General features: G+C 54.2%; 1 protein-coding gene across 1 annotated transcript; it reads right to left on the reverse strand.

Annotated features, from left to right (window-relative positions):
- Positions 1-2,241: 2,241 nt before the first annotated feature.
- Positions 2,242-9,721, reverse strand: HEXA (hexosaminidase subunit alpha; the record flags this gene model as incomplete). The annotated part of the gene is made up of 13 exons (XM_026855791.1): positions 2,242-3,414; positions 3,875-3,979; positions 4,407-4,497; positions 4,828-5,008; positions 5,407-5,479; positions 5,837-5,923; positions 6,219-6,399; positions 7,453-7,585; positions 7,671-7,772; positions 8,548-8,658; positions 8,990-9,036; positions 9,202-9,267; positions 9,607-9,721. Coding segments are annotated over 13 exons (1,356 nt in total), but the record flags the coding sequence as incomplete, so codon positions are not given.
- Positions 9,722-13,280: the final 3,559 nt, after the last annotated feature.

Raw genomic sequence — 13,280 nt, forward strand, 5'->3', positions numbered from 1 at the left:
CAGCATCCGCCGGCCTCCGCCCCCCTCACCCCCCGGCACCCCCCGGCACCCTCCATCACCCTCCGGCACCCTCCATCACGGGGCTGAGCAGCCTCCTGACTTCACCCCTGCGGCCATCAGTAGGTTCCAGAGTTAACGCCCTGCTCTTCGCCACCAGCCACCACCTTAGAGCGGCATTTAAATACTCAGAAAAGGCTCCAAAGGGACAATTTTGCCGCTTCGCTGCATTTTTCACCTCGACGGACCCCAGATGCCCCCTTGGGGCTGCCCCAGATGGGGGGAGAGAACCACCTCCTTCCTGCACCCCGCACCACCCCGAGAAACCTGTAATTACACCGAACAGCTTTAACGCTTGGCGTTGTTGTTAATTAATTAGTCCCAGAGCCGCAGCTGGGCCGGGGGTACCCGGCTTCCCCAGCACCCTGCCCCGCATGCACAGGTGCATACAAGCGTGCATGAGCACGGGGGTGCTTGTGCAAGTGTGTGCATGTGCGTCGCAAGCACATGCCCGTGTGTGCGCACACCTGCGCAAGTCTATGCAAGCATGTGCCCATTTGCGTGTGTGCAAACGTGCAGGCATGTTCAAGTGCACGCAAGCACGCGTGCAACTGTGTGTGCATGCTGCAAGGGCGCACACATGTGTGCAAGTACAGGCAAGAACGTGCCCAGGCAGCTTCCCAGCCACACTGCGGGCCCTGTGCGATGGTGCATGAGCACGTGTGAGCCTTTACACACGCATGCAAGCGAGCAGGTGTGTGCCGGAGTGCGCACGTGTGCACGGGAGCACATGTCTGGGAGCGCATGTGCACGTGTGTTGGTGAGCGCTCCTGGGCGTGCAAGCAGCTGCGAGGATGCGTGTGCAAACACACGCGAGCGTGTCCCAACAAAACCCTCCGGCTGGGGATGGCGCCCCGGGCGGGCACCCATGGGTGGGTTTCGGAGGCGCGGAGCGTAATCCTGCCGAAATCTGGCAGCTCGGCGGCTGTTCTTCGCCGCCGCCTGGGTTTATTTTTAAACCCGTTGGCCCCGAGTGATTCACACGCTGCCTGTTCTCCGCTGCTCCCCAGCAAGTTTTACGCGACCAAAATAGATGTTCTGGAAGGAACGGGCCGCGCGGTGAGGCCGCGGCGGGGGAAAGCAAGGTACTCCCTCCCCACCGACAGGGAGCCTGGCCTTTGCAAGGGTGAAAACGTTGCCAAGCTGCCCCCGAGATGGTGGTTTTGGGGAGATGGTGGTGCAGAATCCCCCAGGAAGCAAGATCGTGGGGTGGGAATTTAACCGGGATCATCAATACCAGGCTTTAGAGGAAGGTGCAGGGCTGGGGGGATCCCCCCATGCCAGTCCCGCTGGCACTGGAGCCCCCCAGGCCCCGCATCCGGCAAGGCGGGGGTCAGGCAGGGCGAGGGCAGGGCCACGGGATGGGTGAGATGGGGGAGAGCCCACAGCACACACGGAGCAGTACCAACTCCCCCAGGGTTGGCTCCCCTTGGCCCCAGCCCGCCCGGGTGACAAAAGATACCAGTTTACACCACCTTGGGGGGAAAAAAAGGGTAAAAAGCAACTTTTCAAAACTGGAGGAGCTAATAACCCCTATCCTCTGTGCCTGCCCCCTGCCCAAGGCCCGAAGCGCTGCGGCCAAGCAGCAAACTATGGCCCCTGGGCTGCTCGCGGCAGCGGGAAGAGCCAGGCAGAAGCTGCCACGCAGAGACGGAGCAGACGCCCAGGCCTGAGGCGCTGGAGGCCACCGGCACAGACTAAAAGCTGGCCACCACAGAGCCACGCTTCCCAAAGCGAGGCCTAAGAGCTGCCCTGGGGACACTGGGTGGCAGCAGCGGAGCCCGGGGGCAGAGCACAGGATGTCCCCCCAGGGAGAAGTTCCAGGTGAGGCTGGGAGGACAGGGCAAGGATCTCACGGCATGCCAAAGCCCAGTGGAAGGAAGCCTTGAGCACAAAGCCAGGACAGCATTCGCGACCAAACCAACAGAGAAAAGGGGCATAAGCTTCCCATGGAGGCTTAAAGGAAGCACAGGAGCATCTTCTTCCATGACACAGGGCCCTTCCCCTCCCACCCTGCCTAGGGGGAAAAAATATCCCTCTTTCCCCAAATCTGGCTGAATTTCTCTGCTCTGGGGTGGTTGGGCTTCACAGTCTTTTTCCCCCCTTCTTTAAGATGTATCACTTCAGTGGAGCGCTGCTCCTCTTTCACAAGAGGGTAAAGAAATGCAAGACCTGACAATTTTCAAATATTTTTCATCCATTTTAATTTTAAATTTTTTAATTTAAAGTTCAATACTAAAAGGTTTCCATCCATAACAGATCTCACTCATTTAAGACCAAGACACAGCATCCAACAGTCCCAGCAGCCAGGATTTCTCCCCAAGAGATTCTCTGCCTTCAGCTTGGTTTCCCACATGCCTACCCCAGCCCTCAAAGGACAAGAACAATGACTGTCCCAGCTCTGTGGGACAGCAGCACCACCAGTCTCTTCTCTGAGAGAAACACTATACAAACCCAATCCCTCTGGAGGTGGGAGGGCAGGAGCTGAGCTCCCCAGCCTAAGGACAAGTGCACAGGAGAGGGACGGGTGAGTTGGCCAAACCCTGAGCAGAGGTGAGAGCTCACTGAAGCACTGAGCAGTGACACCATCATGTCCGCGCGCTGCCCGGCAGGTTTGCAGGGTCTCCTCGGAGAGGCTTTGGCATGTCTCTGTCTCAGGAGGAGCTGGCAGCAGACAGGTTTGGGGCAGCAGCGGCGGCAGCTCACAGGCAAGGCTCCTGCCGGGCCTTAGGCAGATTGACGAGGGACAAGAACAGGAGCCAAGGCCACAACATTGGCCACTGCTGCGTGGGAGGCCACAGTGTCCTGGCACAGACAGTCCCCTGTGCGTGTGCAGATGGCAGAAGGTCAAGGTGAAAAAACAGGGGGAGCCCACACCTTCTCTCTGCAGGGACAGAGTCTGTGACAGCAGCAGAGGCTAAACAGAGTTTATGCAGCTGAGGGGCAACCGGCAACCACCAGAGCCACAGGGACAATGCTCCGCCACTGGCATCGCTGGAGCAAACCCTACCTGGCTCCTGCCAACAATAACCCTCGCATGGTCTCCCAAAACTCATCTGAGCATGAAAAGGCACCTTTTTCTTCTTTGGGGTCATTTATTTATAGATTTAAAGAAATCAAAATAGAAAAAGAGATGAAGAGTGCACACTAAGGAAAAAAAAAAGTTCATTGCAATAAAGCAAGAGACGAAGTTGGGGGTGGGAAGGGTCCCTCTGCCAAACCAGCAGCTTTTGAGGGAGAGAGGGATTGTTCCTCCTGTGTGCACAGCGACCAAGGGCTGTGGGACTTGCCCTTCAAAACCCGCCAAATTCATTTTCACAGTATCCTACGAAGAGAGGCTGAGCCTGGACACCACGCCTGGAAAGAGAGCAGAGGGATGACATTAGGCAGAGGGCACACGCAGGGCTGAGTGGTGTGAGCAGCATCAGTGTCCTGTCTCAGGTGTGACAAGGAGGGAGCAGTTTTTATTCTGCGCTTACAGACAGTTTTTTGCTCCTGCATGAGAGCACACGGCAAGGGCAGTGGTGCTGCAGGAGGGGTGGCAATAGCTGACGGGTCCCCCTTCCTCAGCACAAAGCCCTCTCCTCGACAGAGCCACCAGCCCACGCCAGCAGCAGGGGCTCTCTTCCAGCACTGCACAAAGCAAGCTCTGCCCACGCACAGGCAGCAGAAAGGCTGGGGATTTTCAATAGGAACAAGGGTCATTCTGCACCAGGGAAAGCCCACTTCACCCTCGCTGCCCTCCCCAGGGTCCAACCCCAAGAGGCCTTTGTACTGTCCCCGTGAGCTGGTGCCCAGCTGCGAGGAGGGACATTACCCCAGGAGCTTGCAGCGGAAGTCAGCCAGCCGTGTGTAGGCATCTTGCAGGTCCCGGACGGTCGCATTACTCCACAGTCTCTCAGCTACGGCCCCAGCTCTTGGCCTTGAGGAAGGAGGGACACAGGCAGTCAGGACAGGGGACAGTTCGAAAGGCTTCTCACACAAAGCCCTGACCTCGTAAACACTTTCCTGACCAAACACACAAACAGCTTCTGTACATCAACAGATCCACTCCTAGACACACGCAGATCAGGGGTGACAGGACAGAGACCAGCATTAGACACATACCAGCAGGTTGTATAGACACATATGCAGCAGCAGGTTGTACAGAGCATGTTACAGTCTTAAAACCCCTCATTTAAGCCTCAGTGAAGCTGTTGCTAGCACAGAGGCGCTGCCAGAGCACAGGGACAAAGCACCATGTGCAGCCCAAGCCCACAGCATTTGGCACTTGCTGCTCAGTGGCGAAGGACAGGGGCCCGAGTCCTGCTCTGTGCAACTCGAGCTCCCCTCCCCACCACCTCACTTACCAGAGCCTGGGGGCCAGGTTAGTGACGTCCACGTATTCACCCCACATGCACGCCTCTCCGCCGATCACCCGAGCCTTCTGCTCGGAGCTGCCTGCCAGGGGACACAGCGCTCAGCTGAGGGGGTGTTCTAAGATAACGGAGCGACCTATTGCCCTACCCACAGAGGTGCTTGTAACAGCGGTGAGTGGCTCAGCTACAGAGGCAATTAATTTGCCTTTCTGGAAGCCCCCGCTTCACACCCCAGGCTGGGGGAGAGCAGAGTTGTTTTCTGCCAGCAGCAAGGGAGTGGGATGTAGCACAGGAAGCAAGGACGCTGTCACTCAAGCACCCTCACACTGGCTGTGAGAACTTAGTAAGACAGCCAGCCCTGGTGCTACCTCTAAGTCAGCTGCCATACAGGAAGGGGACACAAGGAACACACCTTCGAACTTCAAGGGCTCAACCTGGTAGGCTGCCATCCAATCCTGCCCATAGGAGATGCGGTTGAGGTACCAGGGGGCTGAGAGCAGAGCCCGGTAGCCAGCCTTGGTGACATTGGCCATCTCCTCCGTGTATGGCGTGGGGTTCTCCTTCCACACATGGATGATGGTGTCTGGCCTCACCTGAGGGGCATACATGAACCCCATGTGTGGGATCAGTGTGGCAACAAGAGCACTATACTCCCCCCACAAGCAGAGTGCCCTGACCCATCCGCAGCTTTGACTGAGGCAGATTTTGGCTTGGCTTTTGAGCCACTTCCCATCTGATTTGCAGAAGCAACAGAAGGAAGGATAAGGCCATTTGCAGAGTGTCCTGGGCAGGGCTAAAACTTGCCTCTTGCAGGTGTTTATATAAACCTGGAGAGAAGATACCATTGACAGCAGTGTGACAAAGCCACCACGAGGGCAGCTCACTGGCAGCACCATCTCAGGATCAACCCCAGTCCCAGGACAGAGTTCCAGCACAGGAACTCTTTACCACAGCACAGGTAACAGCGTTAGGGAAAGCAGGCAGCTCTCACCTTCACTGCATTGTCAAACACCTCTTGCCACACGATATAGCCTTTGCCAAGGGAAGAGATGATGTCCAGAAGCCTGGAGTGGAAAGAAGACTGAGTATTGAGTCATCCCTGCTACACTCCCCTCTCTTTGCTGGCTGCATACAGCCAAAGCAGCCACACCGATATTCCCAACAGGCATAGCAGGACGTGAAGGTACTTCTGAAGGAGAACGGAGAAAGTACAGCCCCTTACAGGGCTTCTTTCTGTTCAGCCTCAGGCTTTTTTGGGGTCAACCCCAATAAAACATGGCTAGGCTACTCCCTTTGGGGTCAGGGAGACATGCCTGAATGGGCAGGCTCCTGAAAAGGAGATCTGGTGGCCCAGAGGCAGCAGAAGACATTTGTGCTGGTCACATACTGCAACTGCAGACCCACGATGTAACTGTCCTTACCTCTGGATGTAGAATGACTCTAATTTTTTGTAATCTTCACCAAAGCCCATCTCCTTCATGAAAGCACGAATGTTTGGATTGGATTTCCTGTGTACCAAAGAGAGAAGAGTAAAAGCACTGCAACCCGAGCTCTGGACTAAGGCCAAGACATGGCCAAGTCCATCCCACGTCGGTCCAAGGCTAGCCCAGGCAGCTGTGGGTGCACTGGCACCAGTGGCTTCCCACAAACAGTGTCACCGTGAGCACAGAAACCCCAACCCACAGAGCCTGGGGGAGCAGGACACCAAAGATCTGCAGATGATCATGACCAAAAAGCAATGGGCTGGGACTCCAGTCCCAAACACTTCTCCCCAGCCCCCATCCAGACCAATCCCAGACTCACCAGCACGTGAAGTCCACCTCATCGCCACCGAGGTGAAGAAAGAAGTCTGGGAACACAGCGCTGACCTCTTGAAACAAACTGGTCACAAACTGGTAGGTGCTGTTAAGGATGGGGTTGATGGGCCCATAGGTCCCAGAAGGATCCTTGCCCAAATAGCAGGGAGTCAGGAGGCCTGGAGCACCTGGGTCATAAACACAGGACAGTGAGGAAGGGGCTAAATGTGGCTGCATGGCCCCATACAACCCCCCAGACCCCCCCTCAGCACGGCTCAGTGCCTGCCATGGAAGCAGAAGACCCAGACACTGTGCACGAAGAACAATCATGGCAGCAGAAACATGATCTCTGGCTCAGGAAGCCTGATCTGACAGGGAAGGATCTGTGTTTTGTGCTCATCTTGTGCTCCCCCCCACACACATCCACTGCCACCCCAAACATGCGCCCCCAGGTGAGATCAGAGCTTGAGCCTTTTAGGCTGGACACCTTTTTTGCCCCCCTCCCCTCCCTGCAACAGTACTCTGAGGATGGAACACAAACACACCCAGTCCTTGCAGGATGCTACAGTTTCTACCCTTCCCAGGTTTCCCCTTGGTATCTCTCCTCACTGCCTTTTTGGGGACATTCCTGAGGGAAACCACTCAGAGCTGTTGGGGAAAGGTAACGCCGGTGCAGTCCCCAGCACCCCCTCCCAGCTCCACGCATCCGTGTCTGCAGCGGGAGGAGGGGCAGCCCCAGTTTTGGCTGTGACCACATGAACAGGGTGCACCCCAGTGCGGGCCACGGCATTTGTATGCAGGGGAAGGAGAAGGCAAGACAAGGCAACTTTTTCCTGGAGCTTCTCACACTTCCAGACACTGAAAAGGAGACACTTGCAGTCCTCAGAGCAGGGAGCAGCATGTCAGGACTGGGGCACAGCTGAGCAGAGTGAGGAAGCTTGGTCAGCTGTTCCCCAGCTTGAAGCCAAGATCCTTGCATATCCACGATGTTGGCAGAGCAGATGTTCTCTCCAAAAAATCACACAGCTTGGACCCAAGAAGAGATGGAAATGTTTTCCTTTCAGATTTTGTTCCAGAAGTTGGACCATTGGGCCCTTCTTCCCTCAGACAATGGTCCACTCCTCCTTCAGACAGCCTGCAGGACTGGCTTTCAGGATCCAGGTTGCACATCCCCTTCTTCCCCCTCCCCAGTGCAACTACAACTCTCCTCACAGCAGCAGCAGGCAGGGTCTGCTCCTCACCTGGACCCCAAGAGAGGGTGTGCCCAGGAGTGTCGAACTCTGCAACCACTCTGATGCCACGCAGCCGGGCGTACTCGATCACCGTCTGCACGTCACTGGCTGTGTAGATGTGGGTCATGGCATGGAAGGCTCCCTGGGGGGACATGGGAAACCTCAGCACCTTGCTCAGGATCTGCTCGCCCTGGGCTGGGCGCTGCACAGTGATAGGGGTGGGTTACCTGCTTGCTGAGCTCTGGGAAGGTCAAGCTCTCATAGGGGAAAGATGGGTCATCCACAATGTGCCAGTGAAACACATTGAACTTGTTGTAGGCCATGACGTCCTGGGAAGGAACAGGAACAAAGAAGAACAAGCCATGTCCCTTATGAAAGGTCACCCAGCTCGCCACAGAAAGGGGACAAAGTCCCTGTGCTCCAGAAGGACAAAGCAGAGCCCCTAAATGCTCCTCAGTATCCAGGAGGGATTCAAACACCTCTCTTCAAACACACCAGCACCATAAAGAGCTGCAGAGGGCCAGCAGTACTTCTTCTCACAATAAAATCTCTGTTCTCCCTATAACTGAGCCAGTGGTGGGGACCTGGAAGTTTAATTCTGCTTGGGATGAACACAGAGCCACCACACCCTTTTGTCTAATGTGGCTGGGAAGAAGTCAAGTGTTTCCCCTTGCCTCAGAAAAAAAACGGGCCTTGGGAAGTAATCTGGATTTCAGGAATCCAAGATACCTCAGAAAGCTGAAAAATCACCCAAACGAGGGAGCTGTGAGTTACACCAGGAACAAACACACCCATGGGCACTGGGAAGGACCTGCAGCACAGAAGCATTTTCCCATGATGCACATCTGTATATTAAGAATTGAGGTCATGCTGTCATCCCACCCCAGCCTGCCACATCTAGGGACAAGCAAGCTGGTTTTGTTCAAAAAGTCTGGGTTTGACAAGCTCCTCCTTGACGAGATGTAGATGCAGTGGCCTAGGCATTAGACAGCTCCCAGCATCTTTGGAAAGGAGCAAAACCCCAGAGAGCCCTCCAGGCTACTCAGGGAGTCCTCAGTTTTCACAGAGGAATGGACACTTTGTCTCCCAGCACAGGCATCTTACCAGAGTTTCCAGGATGGCTCTCAGAGGCAGGTAGTGACGAGAGGTGTCCAGCAACAATCCCCGATGAGGGAAGCGGGGAAAGTCCACAATTTCTGTGTTGTTGATGTAGTACTGCACATGGAGAACAAGAGGAAGAAGTGAGCAGGGCTTCAGGCAACACAGCCATTAGCAAGAGACAATCAGGGTCACCTCTGTCCCCAGGGCTGGCGGGATGAGGAGGGGTACCCTCACTGCCCAGAGCGCAAGCTAGCCAGAAAGAGCTGCAATGCTTTACCACTCAGAAGGCTGGATTCATAAATCTCTACTTGGCCTTTGGCAAGGCTGTGCTGCACTGCTGGTACCCTCCTCATCCTGAGCACCCCAGCAATCCTGAGCCTGTCCCCATGGAGGCAGGGGCATTACAGAGAGCTGACTGACCCCAGGAGATGAGGCCAGGACTCACCATGCCGTTCTCATCTCTCCCAACGAGCTGGCTGAAAGTTTCCAGGCCTGCGAGAAAACCACACAGCACAGATCCCTTTCTCAGCACAGATTCCCCCAAAGGAACAGAGCTCAATTAACAAATAAGTCTATGAAAAGAGAGAGGCACAGAGAGACATTCCCATAGGCCTGAGACAGGGAGAGCGGGAATGCCCCACAGAAAGCACACCTCACCTCTGAGAGCTCCCCAGACAGCATCTGCGGAGAGCAGCAGGGAGCCTTCCGAAACAGAGAGCTTATCTGAAACACAGCATCAGAGGGGCCGGCGCTGGCATTAGGTCCCACATTCCAGTGGGTGCAGCAGCACCAGGCAGAAGTTTTGATACAGGACTGCACCCTGGGATCCCCAGAAACCTGATTTGGGGGTTTCTTTTTTTCTTTTAAACCTCTCCCACTGCTTCATCAGCATCCTCAGGTAAGTCGCCCCCTCCCTGCCCACTTCTCAATAATACCATAAGGATTGTTGCCTCCCTGAAATCGGGGGTAAGTGCTGCAGATTGCTATTTCCAACTGATGAGCACAGAAACAGCTGCAATCCTGCTCCTGTCACTCCCTCCCACTCCCAACCCCGATACTCACAGCTCTCCTTGGAGTCCAGGCTGGGAAACCCATCACAGCCTGGTGTGGCAACGAAGACAAGGAGCTGAGTGCAGGGTGTGCCCCAGGGTTGCTCGTTCTCTGCAAGGGACACATATCACAGACATCAGCCCCATCCTGGCTCTTTTACCTGCTTCCAGGAGGCCACTGTCCTCCCAGACCATCTAGCAATGGAGCTGCAGGAGTACATGGGCAGAAAGGGGTACCCCCTCCTTCACCCCAGAGCAGGGACAGGGAGTGCTCAGCAGGGGCAACCAGAAGCACAGGAGCTGACCCCAGCTTTTAGTGTGGAGAAGGTCTGATGGTGAGGCAGCCCCCAGGGGAGGCTTCACAGTTGAAGCTTAAGGGAGCACACCACAGAAGAGAGACATCAGAGCATGGTCTAGCCCCCAAAGCTTCCTGCACACCGGCCCCTGCTCTAACCAACAGCCATGACCACTCAAATCTGCTCCAAGGTGGGGAAAAGCTTCATGTTTCCAAACTCTCCCAGCACTACAGAAAAAAGCACACACCCAGGAGTTCTGCCACCCTACCTGCACTTCTCAGAAAGGGCAAAGAAACCCGGTAAAAAAGGGTGGAGAATGAATCCAAACATACTAAACAGTCAGGCTGTTAGAGGCCACCAGAAGGTCTCGCCCAGCACAGAAAGGCTCCTGACCGACCTCACTTTCTTCTGCAGAACAGGTCCCAGACACAGCAGCCAGAAAAATAAACCCAGTCACGTTCAGACCCCAAGCAGGAGCTCTGGCTACGCTTCTCTATCTGAAGGAGCACTTCCTGGGATGCACAGGCCCGAGTTCTCACTGGAATCACTCCCCCAACCCCAAAGGGAGGCGTTCAGCCTTTGCCGAGATGCACGGGTCTACTCACAGCAGTCTCTGGCCAAGAGGAACGAGGGTTAGTGGGGTGGGATCCTGCTAATCACTGCCAGGGTCCATGCCTGCACCCCTCCAGCATTCCCAGGAACAGCCCATGTTCAGTATGGTCACTAAAAAAATAAAAAGCTTGGCTTTGAGTGAAGCTGGCCAGAAGCCAAGCACCAAGCAGACTTCAGAGAGACCATGGCACCACCAGTGTTTTGGTGAAATGCAGAGAGCCCATGCTCCAAAGCTTGCAGGAGCCAGAACCCCCAAATTTTCTCCATGACGGAATGGCGAAACCTCCACAGAAAGAAGAGAAATGGCTTGAAGGTAGCCCTCTGGTTTGAGCTTTCCTCTTGGTTACAGACGAGCCGGTAGCCAAGGCAACCTCGCAGATGTGCAAGCTGGCACGGCAGCACAGCAAGACCTGCTCCCTCTGCTCAGCGAGACGGCAGCTCACCAGAGACAGCCACTCGCAAGCCTGGGGACACGGGAAATACTCTTTCTGCTGAGAAGCCTCGACAGGATTGGTCCCATCACCACACACCACATTTAAACCCACCCAGGGAGACACTGCCAAGCCCATAGTCTCCTGGGCCAAGGAGCAGGCAAACACCACCACTACCACACCTAGAAGGCACTGCAGATGGGCACAGCAGGGATCAGTGACCCATCAATCACAAAGGCTGAAGTTCACCGTTCAAAAGAGCACTCTGAAGGCACAAGTCAAGTTAATTATGGTCATGGACTGGAAGACAAGGACATTAACACAATGACTGTGGCAGATTAGCACTTAGCACCTGTGAGACATTAGTCTGGCTTGAGTTCCATGCAGGGTCCTAGGTCTCAGACTCATAGCGGCTCAGCTTAAGGACAACAGGCAAGGGAAGAGCAGCAAGGGAAATCCCAATTAGAGAGAAGGAAAACAAAATAATTCTTCACCTTGAGGGTGGTCAAACACTTCAGCAAGGACTGTTCTCCATCCTTAGAAATACCACAATTTCAGCTGGACACTGCTCTGAGAAACTTGACAAAACTGCAAAGTTGGCTCCAACTCCAGGTTTGGCCCTATTTTGAGCAGGCGCTTGACTAAAGACCCCCATAAGTCCCTCCTAACTTAAATCAACCTGTTTTCACACTTGAAGTCCAGGATGAATGCAGAGTTTGGACATAATCTTGCTTGCTTATTAAACTGACAGAGTAGCTTTCTGAAACAGGCAGAAAATGGTTTCTCCTGTTTATTTTCTCTATTAAGAGAAACTATTTCCTTCCATTCAGGGTTTTCATTGCCTGTTCTTCCTAACAACCTACATACTAAAAAAAAAAAAGGAAGACAAAAAGGGGAAAGAGCTTGAAGCCTTAAAATTAATCGTGTCATTTGAGTGTCATAAAGCAGGGCATATGGAATGCAGTGAGTATGAGCTCCATCTCATGATCCCATGAAGTTGCTCCAAGTGATGCAATGGTCATATGGTCATACTTCCACTTCGGGAGGAACAGGAAAATGTGAATAATTACATCAGCTGGTTTTAGTTCCCAGCAGCAAAAAATGAAACAACAGGAGTCTTCTGCAGCTCCCGTATCAAGATTTATTTCTACTGCTACTTACAAGAGTTGAAATAAAGTAAGCCAAACGGTTCTTAGTGTTTCAAACTTGCCTTTGTCAAAGCACGATGCGCTCGAGATGAAGCAGGGCGGCTTCTGCTTTGATCAGCAGCGACAGAGTTCACGCTGACATTTAAAACACTCGGAGGCAGAGTTACTAGCTCTTTTTGATGAATGAAGCATTTCATATTCCCCAGATATAGCGCTTCAGGCTGCTGCAGACCCACGCAGGCACTGAGCATCCGTGCACACTGGCTCCCCAGCCTGTGCTTGCCTCTGCAAACACAGCCAGGGAATTTCCTGCATTTTATCCCAGACATACAACGGGTGCTATCATGACGAAGTCCGGGGGCAAGAAACTTTTATAACCTGTCCTAAACCAAGCCCAGGCTCTCAAAGATTTTGCCTTTCCTCATCTCACCCTAGAATTTCAGGATGAATCCAAGAGCTACTACCTCTCTGCCAGAAAAGCCATGCTGCCTCAGGGCACTGAGCAGCTCAACTTTGGCAGCAAGTGCCCCATGGCACGGTAAGAAACACACACGAAGCAACAAGAGTCTTTCTTCAAGGTAAAGCTTCACACTGGACACCAAGAACTGCTAGAAACAGGAAAAGCCAAGACTTGCAAAAAAGCACCGAAACTGGAGCAATTGCAACACCAGCAACAGCTCTCCCTGCAGTCACAAGAAAAGGAAGCAAACCAAAGTGTTGGTGAGCTGAAACACGATCTGAAGATAAAAAAACGAGATGGAAAGAGCAAACTCTTGATAGCAAGAGCCCAACTCCTTGAAGGAAACGCAAGACTAGTGCTTACTGTGCCAAACAGGATTATATTTTACTTTAAAACGTGAGTGCCGCAGGCATTGCCCTCCACATACAAACGCAACGCTGCCCTGGGCTACAAGACTCGATTCAAGCCACTGCGCCACCAGGCCACAGCCACCAACTCCCCTCGCCACCAGCCCCTGCTGAACTGAGGAAATACGGCGGTTAAAAACCAGATCGCCACACAAATGCCCCGTGGTTTGAGCCCCCGCATACACGAGGGTTTGGGCTGGGGGCTTTGCTTTAAAGAATAAAGCCTCACACGTAAGGGTCAACCGCCCTTCCTGCAGCCCCTCGTCCCCGCGCGGGGAGGCCGCCGAGCCCCCCCGCCCCGCCGGCAGCCCCCGCCCCGCCTCACCGGTCGGG

This window comes from Athene cunicularia (genome assembly GCF_003259725.1).
Source record: "Athene cunicularia isolate RWA chromosome 10 unlocalized genomic scaffold, athCun1 chr10_part1, whole genome shotgun sequence".
Classification (NCBI taxonomy): Eukaryota; Metazoa; Chordata; class Aves; order Strigiformes; family Strigidae; genus Athene; species Athene cunicularia.